Below are 22,989 nucleotides of genomic sequence, written 5' to 3'. Positions count from 1 at the left end.
GTCACTTTCGGGCTCCAGAGAAACGCCTCACTCAGCTGACGTGGCAACAGCTCATTGGCTGACAAGGAGAAAATCAAACGCACGCGCCTGCGCATTAGTAATCGGGGTTTCAACGGTCACGTCTGTCGTCTTCTCGTGACGCCACACTGGCAAAATATGACGTCAGACTGTAGCCTTATTGGTGGGAGTCAGTGGACTGGCAGCTCTAGTTCTTCTCTATGATTGGTTGTTACTCTGAGATCTATATGGGACACGTGTCACCCCAACCAGCCTCTCTGACTTACTTGTCTTCCTCAATGAATTGTACCTTCAGCTGTGACTCCCTGCACAACTCCCTGCAGCCTCCTGCCTGTGACACCCCAATGTTTCTATATATCTGTAACCTTGTTATGAGCTAAGGGGGCCCAGTCTGAAGGTCAGTTAGGGGGAGATTTGGGGTGAGTGATTATTTGTGCCCTGGGTACCCCTGGAACTATAGCAGGGTGACACCCCAATGTTTCTATATATCTGTAACCTTGTTATGAGCTAAGGGGCCCAGTCTGAAGGTCAGTTAGGGGGAGATTTGGGGTGAGTGATTATTTGTGCCTGGGTACCCCTGGAACTATAGCAGGGTGACACCCAATGTTTCTATATATCTGTAACCTTGTTATGAGCTAAGGGGCCCAGTCTGAAGGTCAGTTAGGGGGAGATTTGGGTGAGTGCTTATTTGTGTCCTGGGTACCCCTGGAACTATAGCAGGGTGACACCCCAATGTTTCTATATATCTGTAACTTGTTATGAGCTAAGGGGACCCAGTCTGAAGGTCAGTTAGGGGGAGATTTGGGGTGAGTGCTTATTTGTGTCCTGGGTACCCCTGGAACTATAGCAGGGTGACACCCCAATGTTTATATATATCTGTAACCTTGTTATGAGCTAAGGGGCCCAGTCTGAAGGTCAGTTAGGGGAGATTTGGGGTGAGTGCTTATTTGTACCCTGGGTACCCCTGGAACTATAGCAGGGTGACACCCCAATGTTTCTATATATCTGTAACCTTGTTATGAGCTAAGGGGCCCAGTCTGAAGGTCAGTTAGGGGGAGATTTGGGTGAGTGATTATTTGTACCCTGGGTACCCCTGGAACTATAGCAGGGTGACACCCCAATGTTTCTATATATCTGTAACTTGTTATGAGCTAAGGGGCCCAGTCTGAAGGTCAGTTAGGGGAGATTTGGGGTGAGTGATTATTTGTGCCCTGGGTACCCCTGGAACTATAGCAGGGTGACACCCCAATGTTTCTATATATCTGTAACCTTGTTATGAGCTAAGGGGGCCCAGTCTGAAGGTCAGTTAGGGGGAGATTTGGGGTGAGTGCTTATTTGTGTCCTGGGTACCCCTGGAACTATAGCAGGGTGACACCCCAATGTTTCTATATATCTGTAACCTTGTTATGAGCTAAGGGGCCAGTCTGAAGGTCAGTTAGGGGGAGATTTGGGGTGAGTGCTTATTTGTGTCCTGGGTACCCCTGGAACTATAGCAGGGTGACACCCCAATGTTTCTATATATCTGTAACTTGTTATGAGCTAAGGGGACCCAGTCTGAAGGTCAGTTAGGGGAGATTTGGGTGAGTGCTTATTTGTGTCCTGGGTACCCCTGGAACTATAGCAGGGTGACACCCCAATGTTTCTATATATCTGTAACCTTGTTATGAGCTAAGGGGCCCAGTCTGAAGGTCAGTTAGGGGGAGATTTGGGGTGAGTGCTTATTTGTGTCCTGGGTACCCCTGGAACTATAGCAGGGTGACACCCCCAATGTTTCTATATATCTGTAACCTTGTTATGAGCTAAGGGGGCCCAGTCTGAAGGTCAGTTAGGGGGAGATTTGGGGTGAGTGCTTATTTGTGTCCTGGGTACCCCTGGAACTATAGCAGGGTGACACCCCAATGTTTCTATATATCTGTAACTTGTTATGAGCTAAGGGGACCCAGTCTGAAGGTCAGTTAGGGGGAATTTGGGGTGAGTGATTATTGTGTCCTGGGTACCCCTGAACTATAGCAGGTGACACCCCAAGTTTCTATATATCTGTAACTTGTTATGAGCTAAGGGGCCCAGTCTGAAGGTCAGTTAGGGGAATTTGGGGTGAGTGCTTATTGTTCCTGGTACCCTGGAACTATAGCAGGGTGACACCCCAATGTTTCTATATATCTGTAACCTTGTTATGAGCTAAGGGGGCCCAGTCTGAAGGTCAGTTAGGGGGAGATTTGGGTGAGTGTTATTTGTACCCTGGGTACCCCTGGAACTATAGCAGGGTGACACCCCAAGTTTCTTATATCTGTACTTGTTATGACTAAGGGTCCAGTCTGAAGGTCAGTTAGGGGAGATTGGGGTGAGTGATTATTGTCCTGGGTACCCTGAACTATAGCAGGGTGACACCCCCCCCCCCCCCCCCCCCCCCCCCCCCCCCCCCCCCCCCCCCCCCCCCCCCCCCCCCCCCCCCCCCCCCCCCCCCCCCCCCCCCCCCCCCCCCCCCCCCCCCCCCCCCCCCCCCCCCCCCCCCCCCCCCCCCCCCCCCCCCCCCCCCCCCCCCCCCCCCCCCCCCCCCCCCCCCCCCCCCCCCACCCCAATGTTTCTATATATCTGTAACCTTGTTATGAGCTAAGGGGGCCCAGTCTGAAGGTCAGTTAGGGGGAGATTTGGGGTGAGTGCTTATTTGTACCCTGGGTACCCCTGGAACTATAGCAGGGTGACACCCCAATGTTTCTATATATCTGTAACCTTGTTATGAGCTAAGGGGTCCAGTCTGAAGGTCAGTTAGGGGGAGATTTGGGGTGAGTGCTTATTTGTGTCCTGGGTACCCTGGAACTATAGCAGGGTGACACCCCAATGTTCTATATATCTGTAACCTTGTTATGAGCTAAGGGGGCCCAGTCTGAAGGTCAGTTAGGGGGAGATTTGGGGTGAGTGCTTATTTGTGTCCTGGGTACCCCTGGAACTATAGCAGGGTGACACCCCAATGTTTCTATATATCTGTAACTTGTTATGAGCTAAGGGGACCCAGTCTGAAGGTCAGTTAGGGGGAGATTTGGGGTGAGTGCTTATTTGTGTCCTGGGTACCCCTGGAACTATAGCAGGGTGACACCCAATGTTTCTATATATCTGTAACCTTGTTATGAGCTAAGGGGGTCCAGTCTGAAGGTCAGTTAGGGGGAGATTTGGGGTGATGTGATTATTTGTACCCTGGGTACCCCTGGAACTATAGCAGGGTGACTGTTACCCCAATGTTTCTATATATCTGTAACCTTGTTATGAGCTAAGGGGGCCCAGTCTGAAGGTCAGTTAGGGGGAGATTTGGGTGAGTGATTATTTGTACCCTGGGTTACCCCTGGAACTATAGCAGGGTGACACCCCAATGTTTCTATATATCTGTAACCTTGTTATGAGCTAAGGGGGTCCAGTCTGAAGGTCAGTTAGGGGGAGATTTGGGGTGAGTGATTATTTGTACCCTGGGTACCCCTGGAACTATAGCAGGGTGACTGTTACCCCAATGTTTCTATATATCTGTAACCTTGTTATGAGCTAAGGGGCCCAGTCTGAAGGCCAGTTAGGGGGAGATTTGGGGTGAGTGCTTATTTGTACCCTGGGTACCCCTGGAACTATAGCAGGGTGACACCCCAATGTTTCTATATATCTGTAACCTTGTTATGAGCTAAGGGGCCCAGTCTGAAGGTCAGTTAGGGGGAGATTGGGGTGAGTGATTATTTGTACCCTGGTACCCCTGGAACTATAGCAGGGTGACACCCCAATGTTTCTATATATCTGTAACCTTGTTATGAGCTAAGGGGGCCCAGTCTGAAGGTCAGTTAGGGGGAGATTTGGGGTGAGTGATTATTTGTACCCTGGGTACCCCTGGAACTAATTTAGTGCTTATTCTGAGTCAGCCGCCTGTCTGCTCACACAGAATAACTGGAACAATTGGTCAGCACTCACCCAAACCACAAATTTATCAAGCAGGTGCACGTGCGAGGTTGTCCACTCCAACCGGAAAAGCAATGCAAGACGGAATCACAGCACCATGCAAATCATGTATAATCTTAAAAAGCCTTTATTGGATTTTTCTGGCTTGGATCTCAAACGAACAACGTTTCAGGCCTCCATGGCCTTTTGTCAAGTTAATGAACTACTGCAGATTGCAAGGTTTTATACTCACACATTAGATCGCCCTCTATAGGTGAGCGATCAAAATTAATTGATACAAAGAAAAAATGTATATACACATAAAGGCAACATTGTCAGATACATAGTAGTACATAGATAAATTTCTTCAACAATTTCTTCAACAAGCTGCCCCTGTTACCCCCATATTCTATATATTGCCAAAAATCCACAAACGACTAGATAACCCACCTGGCCGTCCAATTGTATCGTGTATGAATTCGGTTTTGTCTCCACTCTCAATCTTTGTTGATAAAATAATCAATGGTTATGTCTTGGAGCATAGATCTTATTTAAAGGACACAAATGACTTTTTGCTTAAACTACAAAAATTTACACATATTCCGTCGCATGCGATCCTGGTCACGTTCGATGTGGAGAGCCTCTACACCTCCATCCCTCATGATGGGGGTCTGGAGACTGTCCGCATCGGACTGACAAGGGATCCTACCATGGATGGATCACAAAAAAAGTTTATCATGCAATGTTTGGAATTGGTCCTTTGTAATAATTATTTTATGTTCCAGGACAGCTTCTATATACAGAAAAGGGGTACAGCAATGGGTTCAAATGTGGCCCCGTCATATGCAAACATGTTCATGAATGAATTCGAACAAAAATTCATATACTCAAATATATTATTCAAGCAACATTGTGTTGCGTGGTTTCGTTTTATCGATGACGTGTTCGCTATATGGACGGGGCCACAGTTGACCCTTAATGCTTTCCATCAAGAGATCAATGCTGCCTTACCCTTCATTAAGTTCACTCTGAATTCAGATAGCGAACAGATTGCATTTTTGGACACTTCCATCATCAAGAAGGGTGGCACTTTGATTACAGATCTGTTTCGTAAATCCTCAGATAGAAACACTCTGCTCCATTACAATTCATTCCATCCTATGCAAACTAAAAAATCACTACCCAAATCGCAATTTGTCCGCGTCAAGCGGATTGTGACAGAGGGCAGTTTACAACAGGAAAGACTGAATGAAATGGAGAATAATTTTTTGCAGAGAGGTTATCCCCCAGGTCTTCTTAAAAAGCAACGTGAGGGGATTGAGGATCCTCTGGTAAATCCCCAATGTGATTACAAAAGGGATCAAAAACGTATCCCTTTTGTTTCTAAATTCAATACAGCGAGCCAAGAGGTCGCCAAGATTATACGAAAACATTGGGGTATACTAAGAGATGGGGTCCCTGAGGTAGAATCTTTCCAAAATATGCCACTTATGTCATACAAAGGAACAATACCATTGGATCCACTTTGGTTAAATCAGATTTGGGAGGAAATTTAAGGGAAGAACGGGTCTTACGCCCTAGAAATAATGGCACCTTCCCCTGTCTGTCGTGTAACTGTTGCTCCAATGTCCTTAAAGGGATGTCGTATATCACCCGCGGAAGGGCACCCCGATAAAAATTCATGGCTTCTACACATGCAATACTACTTTTGTAGTTTATGTGATTAAATGCCCATGCGGCCGATTGTATGTAGGGCAGACAACCCGTGCCATCAAGGATAGAATACGTGAGCACAAATCCGCAGTGAAACTTAAAAAACTGGATCAGGCGGTTTCCAGTCATTTTGCTGAAAAAGGGTCATGGGTCCAGCAATTAAAGTTTTCAAGTAATAGACAATATTCCAATACTTCGCCGCGGTGGTGACCGTTTTTTTTTTTTAAAATGTTACTTAAAAAAGAAGCTAAATGGATACGCCGCCTAGAAACGCTGGAACCCCATGGCCTTAATCGCGAATATGACTTGCATCCCATATACCGATAGAATTTTAAAGGTTGTTTTTAATCATAACATTATGATCAAACAATTTTTTATAAATATTGGTCATTTTTATTGTTTTACAGATACTGTACTATGAGATTCAAACCTTTACCGTGATGAATGCAATTACCAGGAAATAAGTGGACACTTTATCTATGTACTACTATGTATCTGACAATGTTGCCTTTATGTGTATATACATTTTTTTCTTTGTATCAATTAATTTTGATCGCTCCCCTTTATAGAGGGCGATCTAATGTGTGAGTATAAAACCTTGCAATCTGCAGTAGTTCATTAACTTGACAAAAGGCCATGGAGGCCTGAAACGTTGTTCGTTTGAGATCCAAGCCAGAAAAATCCAATAAAGGCTTTTTAAGATTATACATGATTTGCATGGTGCTGTGATTCCGTCTTGCATTGCTCACACAGAATGACAATTTTCCAGCACAAAGAGTAGGTATAGAGTTGCCACCTGGCTGGTATTTACTGGCCAGTAAAAATGATGCTTAATGCCAATGTTATTAATAGGGAAAAAACGGCAAGAATAAAGGAAGGCCGGTATTTTTTTCCAGAAAAGGTGGCAACCCTAGGTAGGTATTGGGTACATGGGTGAATAGAAATGAGGGGGTGGATCTATAGGTTTGCAGAGAGGGTTCAACACAAAGTTTCTGATCCATAGGAAATGTGAGTTAAATGTAAGGTCCTGTCTGTGTCTGTGCTGGAAGCTGATCTGAAGCTCAGAGATACAGTTACCGGCTTGTGGTTAAAATAACAATGAATTCTGATCAGATTTCCTTGTTGACTGCCAAGTACAGTGTATCAGTCTCGGCTTATGGCTTTGTGCCCGGCCCATACATCTATAAATGAAGAGTTAACCCACACTGGTGCCCAATCATTCGCTGCCATTCTGGTTATAGGATTGGTTCCGTATAAGTGGAATTGTGGGCTGGGGATACCTGCAAATGGGTGCCTGCTACAAAGTGCACTAACACCGGCACAATATTAGGTTAGAATATCCCATCAGCAGAGGGTCTCATTGGTGTGATGCGCCCCACTCACAACATGTTTTTGTTTTCCCCAGAGCCATACGGTCGGCCCATTGCCATCTGGCCCAGTGTGTTGGTGGCAAATCATGTCAAAATTGCCAAATGAGTATCTGGCTATCTACCTACACCCTAGGCTAATGTCTCTCTCTTCTGTTATGTCATTAAATCTACAAAAGCCCATCCAGTCAACCAATTCCCGTCATGCAAATATATCAGCCAGAACTGTCCGGCCAACATACCCCTATGAACTTGATTGTGTCCAGTACAACCTGCTGGTCACTGCTCAAAAACGCCGGATAAAAAACATCAGGCACAATTTTCAGGCACAAATGCAACACCTTTTTATTTTGATGGTATTGTTATTAACATGAAACTCAAGTTTATTGTGTTAGTTATTATGGGGGCACCCCCAGTGCTGCTTTGTCTACTCCATTCACAGCTTATTGATTTCAGCTTATGAGACCTCAGTTTCACATCATACAATGAACTGAAAAGATAAAAACGATTGACATACGAGAAATAAATATATTTTGGCCTCTCCTGAGGGCCGTGGCACAAGAGGAGCGGCGAGCGACGCTACAATTAGGTGCAGTCACAATGCGCAGCAGAATCATGATATTGTTTCCGTTGGATATTGTTTCCGTGCTACTGATATATTAGATAGATACATATAGGCAGCCTTTAAGCCAATTATCCTTGGCACCTGTAGGGGATCCTCTGCATTTTGTTGCCCTCAATCTCAATGCCCCATGTGCCACCACCCTGATCTTTCTGCAGCTACTGAGACCCTCTATGTATGGTTTAAAATTCACTAGCAAAGCAAAGTACTGCAGCCTCCTCTGCTGGCAAAACAACATTAACAATCAATAAATTAACAGAAAGACGACAATTTCCCAGTTTCACCCTCACAGAGGAGCCAAGGTTTGTGTGCAAAGGATCACTCGCTCAGCCGTCACACAGTCAAAACCCCTCCAGTACCAACTTGTGATCCAGTCGGAACCCCGACGACCGGTTGGATAAAGTGATAAAATATTAATTGAATGTATAAATAGCTTTAAAAAAATAATAAATTCGTATATTTTAAAGAAATGAGCCTCATAGGGCACCGCTAATACTTCCCGTCTGGTTGTTTCCAAGTAGGATTGTCTATAAACGAAACTTATTATCACTATAAAAATATAATATGAGTTCATCTAAAGCAAAATGCTCACATTTGCAGCCCAATCATATCCCTCCATGTAACGGGAATGGACTGTCTGAGGCTGAGTTTATGGCACAAGCTCCACTATGGTTTGTGTTGTTTGGGGTGGGGAACCTGGGAACAGAAAGTGCATGTAAAACCCATTCAAAAAAAAAAAAATATATATATATCCACTCTTAACTGGTCAGCCCTCCTGCTCTGGATGGGCCCACACGGCATGAGGAGACTCGGTGGCAGCAGGAAGGCTCTAATATATAATACAAGCAATAATGGCGGAAGGAGACATCAGGAGAGCATCAGGGTCAGACAGGAGTAGAGGTGGTGTATTTACCCAGGGTTCTGCTAGATGATGAGCAGCTCTACAGAGAACAATCTCATCTCGCCTGACTTGGATCGTCTACTTAAACTCTTTCAGCCTCGACTTGAAGAACTGCTTAGCAAGTATCCTCCAGTTCAGTGATCCCCAACTAGTAGCTTGTGAGCAACATGTTGCTCTATGACCCCTTGGATGTTGCCCCCAGTGGCCTCAAAGCAGGAGCTTGTTTTTGAATTCCAGGCTTGGAGGCAACTTTTAGTTGTATAAAAACCAGTTGTACTGCCAAACAGATCCTCAATGTAGGCTGACAATCCACATAGGGGCTACTAAATGGCCAATCACAGCCCTTATTTGGCACCCCGGGAACATTTTTCATGCTTGTGTTGCTCCCGTCTGAATGTTGCTCACGGGTTCTAAAGGTTGGGGATCCCTGCTCTAGTTCGATGACCTGGACTCCTGTAGATTTCGGAACAACCACTACAGCCCTGTGCTGCAAAACCAGATTATTATGAAGAGATTTCTGGTGTTTCGTTGTCTAGAGTAAGTTCTAAATGGAATATAAAGGAGGCTGTTTGATCACCATCTAGTTGGCACCTACAGAGCAACCGATGGGAGGTTTCCAAGATGGAATCTTGCAACACAGGAGGAAACCATCCCATGATAACATCAAGAAGCTCTGGAAAACTTCAGGGGTACCACATATAAATAAAATGTTAGCATCTTGGTGCTAGTGGACAGTATGATGGTTCCATGTTAGCCTCTTGTCAAAGAGGTTCTGTTTTTTTTACCCACTAGGATTGTGGTGAACTTATTCTAGATGCCACATAGGGTAAACCTACTGAGATGCCCTCTGGTGTTTGTCTTTCAGAGTTGATCCATGGGACAGGTCAACGTAAAGAAACAACAGTTTTGTAACCTGGGGTAGATACACCACCTCGCAAGTAAAGGTTGGAGGAGAAGGAGGGCCAAAAGGCCTTGTGTATATAAAAGGAAGACAGAGACGTACAGATATCATATGATCAGTAACCCCAGACTCCAACAGGCAGAAAAACTACCAAGGATATAAAACTCCCACGGGAAAAAGATTACCCTCCCGATAAAAGTATGAAGCTCCATGTTTAGCAAGCGTAAAAAGCCAACTCCAAAGAAACACCAACACCTCCCCATCCAGAGTTCCTATTGGATAGAAATGTCCGACTGGGCGAGACGCCTGCGCGACAGACACCCACAAAGCATCGGCTGTTTCTATGACGACGAATGGTGGTGCAGGAAGTGATCCCAAGCCCAAGGTGTCCTCTTCTCATGACTGATGGATAATGACAGGGAGGAGGATTTATATAGGATGCGGGGTGGGGGGGGGCAAGGAATAGGATGAAAAAAAGGGAGGAGAAAAGCCTTGTTAGTATTCATCTTGGTCCTCGGGCTGAAGTTCATCTTTCTCCTCATCATCCGGGGGAGCGAATCCTTCCTGCGCAAGACAGACAGACAGACAGGGAGTTTTAGGGTGAGGTCTTAATTGGATCAGCTGACACAAAGATTTAATACCATGGTGCAAATAAAGTCCACCTATTCACACTGACCAATCACTCGGGTTACTTACTCTGGGACATTTTAAACCCCTCTATCAGAACCTCCCTGGTGTCTAAGAATGATGCCTACGCTGGGGTGATTTCTGACATACAATGTAATTGGCCACAGAGGCCAGCTTGTATTCCAGGGGCCCCTAAGCTGAGACCCACCTCTGTGGCATAGAGGATGTCTATGATCTTGGAGAGGACCCCAACGTTCTCGCTGTCACTCTCCTGGCAGACCAGTTCAATGTCTCGCAGTTTGCTGAAGTAGAAGTCGCGCTCTTTCTCCAACCCGTCCACCGTCAGTTTCAGCTCCATCAACTACAATTGGACAGAACACAGAGACATAAGGCCCACCCCCATTCTATATTCCCTTATTTATTTTCCTTCCAAATAAAAACGATAGGTGAATGATAAACATAGGGCTGCTAAACACAAGGCATTTCCACTGGTGGCACAAAGATGCTGGGGTCATGCTCCAATTTTCTCACCAGAGCTTCTTTTTGGGGCATCCCTGGGTCCACACTTACTGGGGTCCCACAGGACAACAGTTGCAAGTAGGAAAATGGGGGAACAAAGTTTATAGTAGGGCAAGATGGAGTCAGCAGAAGAACATGGCAACAGTAGGATTAGATGAAAACAGTGATATTTTGTAGCAGGTACAACCAGGGCCACCATCAGTGGGTACATTTGTGCCGGGCCCAGGCCTAAAGAGGGGTCCGGCTGTGTTGCCCTTTGTGAATTAGCCGGGCCCCCTTGACAGTGCCGAAGCCGCCAAAAGACCCAAAGTCACGAAAGCAGCCTAAGGTAAGTTCCACTGAACACCAATGTGTTTTTTAATTTATAAAAACCCCTGGCCACCAAAGTATTATGTTAATACTATATAGGCCCCTGGCCACCAATGGGTTGTTTTTTTTTGTTTGGGGGGCCCTTGCGCCAATGCTTTTTTTTGTAACTTATAGGGGATGCCTTGGCGCCAGTTTTTTTTTATTTCAATTTTTAGGGGGGCCGTGCCCACTAATGTTTTTTTTAAAATGTTTATGTGGGACCCTGGCCGCCAATTTTTTTTCTTAAGTTATAATGGGGTCCTGGGGGGGAGGATTTACCATTTTACTGTGTTGTGTGGGGTGGGCAGGATTTGGGGTGGGACTTGGGGGCTGGGCTGAAATGGGTAGGGACCAGAGGGCACAGATCATTTTGTTGTACAGGGCCCTGTGATTTCTGATGGTGGCCCTGGGTCCAACAACATCTGAAGAGCCATAGGTTGGACAGTGCTTCTTTATGTAAATAATTAGGGTCCCACATGTTCTGCTTCCAACCATCTGTTCCCACCTATAGATGGAGCTGCTAAAATGTGAAGGTGAGGGCAACACTTGGGGGCCGATTCACTAAGGGTCGAATTTAGAAGTTAAAAATACTTCGAAATTCGACCCTCGGATTGAAATCCTTCGACTTCGAATATCGAAGTCGAAGGATTTAGCGCTGATCCTGCGATCGATCGATCGAAGGATTTTCCGTCCGATCGAACGATTAAATCCTTCGAATCGAACGATTCGAAGGATTTTAATCCAACGATCGAAGGAAAATCCTTCGATCAAAAAATCACAGGCAAGCCTATGGGGACCTTCCCCATAGGCTAACATTGACTTCGGTAGCTTTTAGCTGCCGAAGTAGGGGGTCGAAGTTTTTTTTAAAGGGGAAGTACTTCGACTATCGAATGGTCGAATAGTCGAACGATTTTTCGTTCGATTCGTTCGATTTCGTTCGACTTCGAACGAATTTAACCAATTCGATGGTCGAAGTACCCAAAAAATACTTCGAAATTCGAAGTATTTTTCATTCGAATCCTTCACTCGAGCTTAGTGAATCAGCCCCATGGTGTTTGTTAGTTATGACTAGTTCTCCCACTAGGGGTGCTCTCCAAAGACTTTGTTTTTCATGGAAAAAAACTAGGTATCCTCAGGTATCTGGCCCACCTGTTGGTTAAGCTCCACCACCTGCGAGTCCATGTCGTGCCCCCCATTTCTGATGATGGGTGGGTTTTTCCTCATGGGAGGGGCCGTGTTTTGCAACCGCACAGGGGCCTGAATGGTCTTGGGACCCGTAGGGGAAGTTCTTTGTGGGACTGCGAGAGGCAGAAGAGAAACACGTCATTCACTGCATACAAACACCTAATTACTATTGTGTAAATATGGAACACGTACATGAGACAGAGCAATACAATGAGCTGTGTGTATAACCCCTGGGAGACTCACTGAACCTACTCATCATCTTACACAACAATGTGGCACTATGGCAACTCCTACTGCTGAGCATTCAATAGTCTGGCAATAAAATCATTGGCACTACCCATACAGAGAATAAACTAGTGACCGGGCATCATGCTGATTGGCTGTATCAAGCATTACTATACCTGCTGTGCCAATGGGTTTCTTGGGCTTGATCAAACCGTGATCCCCAGGGTTAGGAGCGGGGGCCATGTCTTGCCCCTGTCTCGCCAGCAGCGGGTCGTACTCCTTCCCATCATAGTTGGCATCAAATAATTTCTTGAACCACTGGACAAACTCAAAGTTGTCCTGGAACTTCCCCTTTATTAACCTCTCTACTGGGATTATCTGCAAGAAATAAATATGTCACTTAAGAGAGAATGGGGTCTTACTGGTTCCAACAGCATACAGTCCTGGGGCCACTGGGGCTCTTCATCCATAATGTATGGTGTATGGACAATTTACGATTGGTTACACTGGAGAAGAGACAGTTAAGGGGGATATGATCACTATATATAAATATATAAGGGGGATATGATCACTATATATAAATATATAAGGGATATGATCACTATATATAAATATATACGGGATATGATCACTATATATATATATATATATATATAAGGGGGATATGATCACTATATATAAATATATAAGGGGATATGATCACTATATATAAATATATAAGGGGATATGATCACTATATATAAATATATAAGGGGATATGATCACAATATATAAATATATAAGGGATATGATCACTATATATAAATATATAAGGGGATATGATCACTATATATAAATATATAAGGGGATATGATCACAATATATAAATATATAAGGGGATATGATCACTATATATAAATATATAAGGGGATATGATCACTATATATAAATATATAAGGGGATATGATCACTATATATAAATATATAAGGGGGATATGATCACTATATATAAATATATAAGGGGATATGATCACTATATATAAATATATAAGGGGGATATGATCACTATATATAAATATATAAGGGGATATGATCACTATATATAAATATATAAGGGGGATATGATCACTATATATAAATATATAAGGGGATATGATCACTATATATAAATATATAAGGGGATATGATCACTATATATAAATATATAAGGGGGATATGATCACTATATATAAATATATAAGGGGGACTTGATCACTATATATAAATATATAAGGGGGATATGATCACTATATATAAATATATAAGGGGGACTTGATCACTATATATAAATATATAAGGGGATATGATCACTATATATAAATATATATGGGGGAAATGGTCACTATATATAAATATATAAGGGGGATATGATCACTATATATAAATATATAAGGGATATGATCACTATATATAAATATATAAGGGGGATATGATCACTATATATAAATATATAAGGGGATATGATCACTATATATAAATATATATGGGGGAAATGGTCACTATATATAAATATATAAGGGGATATGATCACTATATATAAATATATAAGGGGATATGATCACTATATATAAATATATAAGGGGATATGATCACTATATATATAAATATATAAGGGGATATGATCACTATATATACTGTATAAAGGAACCATACAATAAACTCAGATGCTTTATTCACCAGTAGCTCCTCCCAGCAGACAGGAGGGAGCCAATGAGATTAGAGGAGGGAAAGGGGTGTTACAGGCAGAGCTGGGAGTTGTAAATCAGTTGTACTGGCAGATACATTAGACAGGTACAAGGAAGGGTCTGATGCCTTTTAGTAAGAAAGTATTATTTCAGTGTATTGAGTGTGTCCTTATGTACACAAGCATATTGACAGTATAATGCACACTAGTAACACACTCAGGCACCAGTACAGTTGCTCCCATGCAGCTTCCCTCGCAATTGTCACCTACTTTGTCGACGCCCATTTTCTTGAAGGCCGCCTGTAAGACTTTGAAGTTTTGGATGGATTCGTGCTCCAGTTTGGCCTGGAATTTGACTCTCTTCAGAAGGATACAGCCTGGGAAGAGCATGTCCATGAACTGGCAGTAGGCAGCCCCTAGGGGGAGATCATCCATTAGTGAGATCTGATTGAAGAGGGGCCACGTGAAGGGGCAAAAGGTAATAAAGGGACAGTGATGGGTTGGAGGATTCGTTGAGTGAAGAACTTGCTGCAAGGTCAGAATTAGGGCAAGAAGCCCAGGGAACAAGTCAAAGGGGAGACATAATGGCGCTCACTTGATATCGTCTGCCTCCCCCCCCAGAAGGTAAAATAAGAAGCTGGGACACGAGGGCCACTCACCAGTGCAGAGTTGCTCAGTCTTGGTGTAGTTCAGCTGCAGGGAGTCGTTGACCCAGGCCAACATGTCATGGCGACTGAGGTTCTCGCCGCTGGTCATAGACGTGGAATAGACATTGACCGCCATCCCCCAACTGTTGGGAATAAAAGGGTGGAGTGAAATGAGGCACCACCCACTTCATTATTAATGTCTGTGGAACCACCAAATACTATTATAATCATTAGCACTGCCAATACCACACTCTGTTGTACCACTCGTCTCACCAGCACTCTGTGTGGCACTTCCCATCAGCACCACTGATCTCACTACCACTCCCGTGGCTCATCTCACTATTACACTCTGTGGTACATCGTTACATAGTTACATAGTTACATAGTAAAATTGGGTTGAAAAAAGACAAAGTCCATCAAGTTCAACCCCTCCAAATGAAAACCCAGCCCCATACACACACCCCTCCCTACTGTCACATAAATGATATATCCCCATATCTATACTAACTATAGAGTTTAGTATCACAATAGCCTTTGTATTATGTCTGTCCAAGAAATCATCCAAGTCCCTCTTATAGTCATTAACTGAATCATCACCCGGCAGTGCATTCCCCAACCTCACTGTCCTCACTGTGATGAACCCCCTACTCTGTTCCTTTAAATGAAACTTCTTTTCCTCTAGTCTGAAGGGGAGGCCTCTGGTACGTGATTCTCTTTATGGGTAAAAAGGTCCCCTGCTATTTGTCTATAATGTCCTCTAATGTACTTGTAAAGTCTAATCATGTCCCCTCACAAGCGCCTTTTTTCCCCCAGAGAAAACAACCCCAACCTTGTCAGTCTCCCCTCATAATTTAACTCTTCCCTCCCTCTAACCAGTTTAGTTGCACTTAGTCTCTGCACTCTCTCCAGCTCATTTATATCCCTCTTAAGGACTGGAGTCCAAAACTGCCCCCATACTCCAGATGAGGCCTCACCAGGGACCTATAAAGAGACACAATTAGGTTTCATCCCTTGAGTTAATGCCCTTTTTTATACAAGAACTTTATTTGCTTTAGTAGCCACAGAATGACACTGCCCAGAATTAGACAACTTGTTATCTACAAAGACCCCAAGATCCTTCTCATTTAAGGAAACTCCCAACACACTGCCATTTAGTGTAGAACTTGCATTTATATTATTTTTAGCAAAGTGCATAACCTGCATTTATCAACATTGAACCTCATTTTCCAGTTTGCTGCCCAGTACCACTGATCTCACTCCCGTGGCTCGTCTCACTATTACACTCTATGGTACCACTGATCTCACTATCACTCCCGTGGCTCATCTCACTATTACACTCATGTAATATGCAGTGAGGGGTTAGGGCCCAGCAGCAGGTAATACAGGAATGGAAACAAAAGAAAAGCACAATAATAAAACAATTACTGGAATCAGCAGGGCTCTATATACAGAGGCACCCAATCAATTCACTGATATTTGCACAGCCAATCACAATATCTGTGGCACTGTCCCTATTGTCCTGAGTCCTGTGTGGAACGACCGGTCCCATTACTAGAGATAAAGTAACGACACGAGTACCCGGAGCCCTGAATCACTTTGGGGAGGGAGTAGTAACTTTGCTCAGGCTAAATATGTCCAACAATATTCCCCCACCTATTTCTGCCATTAGAAACCCTTTCCCCATATCTGTTAGAGCTGAACAAAAGGATACGTTATACCCAGAAACACTAGAGGCCCCTATGCTGGGGAGATGAATTATTTATGGGGGGGGGGCAGAAGCTGCATCACAAGCTCTCTGGTTCTGCCCTTTGCCTCCCCACATCTAATCAATCATTAAATAGCCAATTAATAAATATCCAACTGATCATTAAATAGCCAATCAATAAATATTTAACTGATCATTAAATAGCCAATCAATAAATATTTAACTGATCATTAAATAGCCAATCAATAAATATTCAATCAATCATTAAATAGCCAATCAATAAATATCCAACTGATCATTAAATAGCCAATCAATAAATATCCAACTGATCATTAAATAACCAATCAATAAATATTCAATCAATCATTAAATAGCCAATCAATAAATATCCAACTGATCATTATATAGCAAATCAATAAATATCCAAACGATCATTAAATAGTCAATCATTATATATTCAATCATTAAATAGCCAATCAATAAATATCCAACTGATCATTAAATAGCCAATCAATAAATATCCAACTGATCATTAAATAGCCAATCAATAAATATCCAACTGATCATTAAATAGCCAATCAATAAATATTCAACCAATCATTAAATAGCCAATCAATAAATATCCAAACGATCATTAAATAGCCAATCAATAAATATTCAACCAATCATTAAATAGCCAATCAATAAATTTCCAACTGATCATTAAATAGCCAATCAATAAATATTCAACCAATCATTAAATAGCCAATCAATAAATATCCAAATGATCATTAAATAGCCAATCAATAAATATTCAACCAATCATTAAATAGCCAATCAATAAATATTCAACCAATCATTAAATAGCCAATCAATAAATATCCAAACGATCATTAAATAGCCAATCAATAAATATTCAACCAATCATTAAATAGCCAATGAATAAATATCCAACTGATCATTAAATAGCCAATCAATAAATATCCAACTGATCATTAAATAGCCAATCAATAAATATCCAACTGATCATTAAATAGCCAATCAATAAATATTCAACTGATCATTAAATAGCCAATCAATAAATATTCAACTGATCATTAAATAGCCAATCAATAAATATCCAACTGATCATTAAATAGCCAATCAATATTCAACTGATCATTAAATAGCCAATCAATGAATATCCAACTGATCATTAAATAGCCAATCAATGAATATCCAACTGATCATTAAATAGCCAATCAATAAATATCCAACTGATCATTAGCCAATCAATAAATATACAACTGATCATTAAATAGCCAATCAATAAATAGATAATAATGATTTCGCAAGATGCCACCAAGATCCTAAATCTTTCCTCTCACAATGTCACATATTGTCTCCTGTCTCTACTGATCTGTTGGCTGCACCCCCCAAACCCTGACACTCCCCTCCTCGTACCCCCAGTTCTCTCTGTATTACACTCCCCCCCTGGCACCCCCAGTACACCCCCTGCTCCCTCCCTAATACACTCACTGTTAGATGGAGGAGTGTTGGCCAAACAGAGCACAAAGGGTTAAACGGTATCATAAATTCTCTGCATTAATATCACTATCACAAAATAACTACAACTCCCAGCAGCTCTTGAAAGGCACAGGGGGGGCTGCAGTCTCACCACCACTAATTTGTGCAGTTTTATTTTCTCAGTATGGGGGCCCCTCGCAGCTAAATGGGCCCCTGGGCAGCTCACCTGTAGCAACGCTCCTCCCTGACCACATGTTTCCTGAAGGGAATGATTTGCTGCTGGTCTGGGATGCGGAGCCTGCGGGAGGGCAGGATTGGGGCCGGCATGACTGGCCAGTACTCTGGGAATCAGCCGCCAGTTGGGTGGGAATCAGGCTGGCATTCAGAGCAGACAGTTGGGTGGGAATGGCCGGCATTCAGAGCAGGCAGTTGGGTGGGAATGGCCGGCATTCAGAGCAGGCAGTTGGGTGGGAATGGCCGGCATTCAGAGCAGGCAGTTGGGTGGGAATGGCCGGCATTCAGAGCAGGAGAAGACTGGTACCTGAAGCAGCTCAGCACATCCAACCTCCTCCCTCCCATAGACATTAATTAGTAATTAGATGCTGATCTATAGTAAGGAGATGATGATTTATAGCAGTGCTGTCCAATTTATATGGTACCGAGGGCCGGAATTTTTCTAATCTACGTGGTGGAGGGCCGATAATGGAAGACAGTGTTAGCCACTCCCTGTTTTAGACCACACCCACTTTAAACCACACCTATGTAACCGCAAGACCAGATTGAGCACAGGAGCTCCTCAAGGATGTGTCCTCAGGCCGTTGTTGTACACATTGCTGACACATGACTGCACAACTAGACACAGCTCAAACCACATCATCAAGTTCGCCGATGACACAACTGTGGTGGGGCTCATCAACCACAACAACGAGTCGGGGTACAGAGATGAGGTTCAGCAGCTGGGGGTCTGGTGCAGTGAGAACAACTTGTCACTGAATGTGGATAAAACGAAAGAGATGATTGTCGACTTCAGGAGAACTCTCCCTGCTCACACACCACTCAACATCAACGGCTTCACAGTAGAGACAGTAAAGAACAGCAAAATCCTGGGAGTCCACATCTCTGATGACCTCACCGCAGTATTAAAGCCCGAACAACCAGGCGAAAGCTTTTTTCAGCAACTATCAGACTCCTCAACATTCCAGACTCACCTGATCTCCTCCCTACTTATCATATCACAGGGGAAGGATTGAAGGTCCATTGAAAATTGAAGGTCCATTGGTCTTCCTAATTGTAAAAGGAGGATTTTGACTTGGGTTCTGTTTTTAAGACTGGTATGGTGTCTGGATGTCTTCTCTCTGATTGTCAGTTCCATTCGGTGAGGACACTATATTTTTTGGTGCTGTTTATATGAGGAGGCTGCAGGATTGTGGGCTTGAGAGTGTTCCTTTACCATTACCATATCATTTACAGCAAGTCCATAGCCTACACAGATAATGTCACTCTGGTAATATCAAAACTTGAGGAGGAGGAGGGAGGGGAATGTTTTAGAGTGCATTAAAAGTTATTCTGAGGCATCAGGGTCTCGGATCAACCAGGAGAAAGCTTTTGGGGCTCTTGGGGGGGAACCAAGCTTGGAGAAAATCCCAGTAGACCCAGGTTTAGTTTAGAGTTCTGGGGGTTACATTTTTGAAGGGAGACCTTACAAAGGCAAATAGGGAAGACAACTGAATGCAGGTCAGGCAAAGGTTCAGTAGTGGAAGCAACAGAAGATGGCCAATGGAGAAAGTATTGACATAAGACTTTTTGGTTCCACTTTTTCTCTTTCTGTTGCTAAAATCTCTCTATGCCCGGATCTAAAGTCTAGTCTTCCAGAGGCTTTGGGGGGGGGGGGGTAGGTTCAAGCCAGTAAAAAGGGGGATCACATTCATGCAGAGGACAACATGAGGGTTGGACATGATGTGTCTTTGGACAGTTGGCACACGAAAAAGACTCTCGGTGGGAAATTGGTATTGGAGATTGGGCATCGCCTTTAAGAGATTGGTTAGTTGGTGGAAGGGTGAAAGAGGTCCAGATAAAAGGGGGCTGTACCCCATCTCATCTGTGGCAGTTAGTTAAGATGTTTAAAAAGTGAAATATTAGTGAAGAAGGTATTTGGTCCCCCTGCACGGGACAATTCTTTATCATGGGACAGGTTAAAAATCTTCTTAATAAAAGCTCCAGATTAATTCCCATACTACACAATAAAGATTTCCCACCAGGGCTGTGGCCCATTAACTTCAAAAATTGGCATCACTCTATGGGATTTTCACATACTAGAGGGCAGAGCACTTAAAGGAGAAGGAAAGCTACGGAGGCATTTTATTGCCAATAGATTAGCTGCAATAGTACAAGCTAGAATGCTATATTTATTCTGTAGAATGTTTTACCATACCTGAGTAAAAAGCTCTAGAAACTCTCTGTTTGTTTAGGATAGGAGCTGCAGTATTAATGTGGTGTGACATCACTTCCTGCCTGAGTCTCTCCCTGCTCTGGGCTCAGATTACAGTAGAGGAGGAAGGGGTGGGGGGAGAGGAGCAAACTGAGCATGCTCTTGCCCAGGGCAATGAGGTTTAAGCTGAAAACAGGAAGTCTGATACAGAAGCCCATGAGTACACAATAGAAGGAAAGAAATGTGCTGTTTGACAGGGGACTCAGAGCAGCATTACTTTGGGGGTTTACTGGTATATTTAGATGGACCTTTCTGATAAGGCTTACTTACTTTTAACCTTTCCTTCTCCTTTAAACATATAGATGATATCCTACGAACAGAAGATATAACATCACTGGACAGGCTCCGACTACGACAAACCCAGCAAAACTAAACGAATGCTACCTGCCCAGTATTATGTAAAATATTACTTGAATTGAACTGTATTCTGTAAAAGAAATATGTGCCATGACTTCAAATTGGACTACAATACGGCATATTACATAAGATGTACAAACCTGAATCGCTAACATATTTTATTGGTATTGAATGCAGGTAAACAAAATAAAGAATTTAAAAAAAAATCCCTCTCATATTTATAAATACAAATATATGGACAAGGAAAGTTGGAAGGATGGAGACAGTAGGACAAGATGGAGACAGTAGAACAAGATGGAGACAGTAGGACAAGATGTGAAAGTAAAGCAAGATGGAGACAGTAGACCAAGATGGTGATAACAAGACAAGATGGAGTAGATCAGGATGAAAACAGTAGGGCAAGATGGAGACAGTAGGACAAGATGGAGACAGTAGGACAAGATGGAGACAGTAGGACAAGATGGAGACAGTAAGACAAGATGGAGACAGTAGGACAAGATGGAGACAGTAGGACAAGATGGAGACAGTAGGACAAGATGGAGTAGATCAGGATGAAAACAGTAGGGCAAGATGGAGACAGTAGGACAAGATGGAGACAGTAAGACAAGATGGAGACAGTAGGACAAGATGGAGATAGTAGGACAAGATGGTGATATCTTGCCCAGCTGCCTGTCTCCATATCGCTGTTTTAAACTTTGTAATCCTCTTCTTATCTATAATTATTAATTTTAAGGCTCCAGTTTGTGTTACATCCTGGTCTATTGACCCAAAGAAGTTATATGCTGCGATTAATCAGATTACACTCATAATCTCTAGGGAAAATCTGCCCATGTATGTTGGACTCAAGGAATCATTATGCTTAATGTATGTACAGCATTGTATTGCCTTTATGTAACTCCCCTTTACCAGTGAGGATACATAGATTTCATATCTAATAGCTGTGAATTTTAATATATAAGAAAACACATTTTTTTGCTTCAGTGCCAGGTAATTACCATTTATGCTTATGTTTGTCAGTATGTAAGAGGCAATATTATATGGATAAGGACAAAGGGAATAAAACCATAGCTTATGGTAATATCTATTAAATTCTGTATTTATACCCTGTAACAAGGGATGAGTCATTGGAGGAAACATTAACTGGCAATAAATTCTATAATTCAGATGTCAGCACACTGCCCGTTGTTAGGTTCAATTAGTTGTTCCTGGTGCTTTAGTATATTCAATCCTGTCCATTGATCTTCTGTGTATTGACCCTTGCTTTGCCTGACTCTCCTGATCTCTCCAATCCTGATCTTTGGCTGCCTGATTATTCCGACTTCTCCGATCCTGACCCTGCCCGTCTGTGACTACTCTCATCTCTCCAATCCTGATCCTTTGCCTGTTCTGCGACTATTCTACATTCTCTAATCCAATTCCGGCCTGTCTGACCATTCTATCTGCTTGTGCTGCCCGGCCTGTTCCTGGTGGTTCTTCCTTCCAAGATCCTGGTGAGACAATCGTGTCCCTTTGCTCGTCCAGAACCGTTAGCTTTGCTCCTCTCTCAATTAAGACCTGGCGGCATTCGATTAGCCCGAGGTGAAAGGCGGCTGTTAGAGGCAGAAGTGAGAGCCGAGACCAGGGAACTTAGCTTGGGTTCTGGATATAGGGTGCTGAACGTGACACTTAGTATGAAAGAGAGTACAGAGAAGCAAGGATAGAGGAGGAACAGAGGGGGCATTAAGGTGGCCATAAACGGGCAGATAAAGCTGCAGATTTCAGTCGTTTGGACCGATTTGACAGCTTATCCCCCGTGTATGGGGGCTTCCGACGGGTCATCCCAATCAATATCTGGCCACGATATCGATCGGGAAGGTTTGATTTATAACCGACCGACCCGTCGGAGCCCCTTGGCGCATCGTAATTCGATCGTTTGGCCATATGGCCGAACGTTCGAATTACCCCCGATATAGCCCTGCCGTTAGTGGCTTATCAGGGAAAGATCCGCTCGTTTGGCGATGTCGCCAAACGAGCGGATCTTTGAGTCTATGGCCACCTTTACTGTTACTATGATGATTGGGTGTAATTATCCATTCAGTTCAGATTTCTCTTACTACTCAGTAGAACATTGCTGTAAATGTGGTGAAAGCAAACCTGCAGAACCCCCAAACCCCTCACAGCTCCAAATGGAGAGATTCCAGCAGTTTCCTTACCTTTCTGCCTATAGATGTGTCTACCAATCAGATGTTGCACAAGAGCAGTGGATTCCTGCAGAGAACAGAAAACATATG

The 22,989-nt window shown here is 43.3% G+C and overlaps 1 protein-coding gene across 4 annotated transcripts in view; it reads right to left on the bottom strand.

Annotated features, from left to right (window-relative positions):
* Positions 1-7,326: 7,326 nt before the first annotated feature.
* mapre3.S (microtubule associated protein RP/EB family member 3 S homeolog) overlaps positions 7,327-22,989 on the bottom strand; it is a 28,788-nt gene continuing 13,125 nt past the window's right edge. For 2 of the 4 annotated variants that reach the window (XM_041563930.1, XM_018264287.2), the window contains exons 2-8: positions 22,912-22,966; positions 14,697-14,827; positions 14,308-14,453; positions 12,512-12,713; positions 12,075-12,223; positions 10,267-10,419; positions 9,087-9,995 (exon numbers count right to left, since the gene is read on the bottom strand). In XM_041563930.1, the coding sequence (XP_041419864.1) occupies positions 9,927-9,995; positions 10,267-10,419; positions 12,075-12,223; positions 12,512-12,713; positions 14,308-14,453; positions 14,697-14,820 (843 nt within the window). In that variant the 5' untranslated portion in view covers positions 14,821-14,827; positions 22,912-22,966 and the 3' untranslated portion in view covers positions 9,087-9,926. 4 annotated transcript variants of the gene reach the window in all.

Source organism: Xenopus laevis, chromosome 5S, assembly GCF_017654675.1.
Source record: "Xenopus laevis strain J_2021 chromosome 5S, Xenopus_laevis_v10.1, whole genome shotgun sequence".
Lineage (NCBI taxonomy): Eukaryota > Metazoa > Chordata > Amphibia > Anura > Pipidae > Xenopus > Xenopus laevis.
This window is presented reverse-complemented; position numbering and strand designations above follow the sequence as displayed.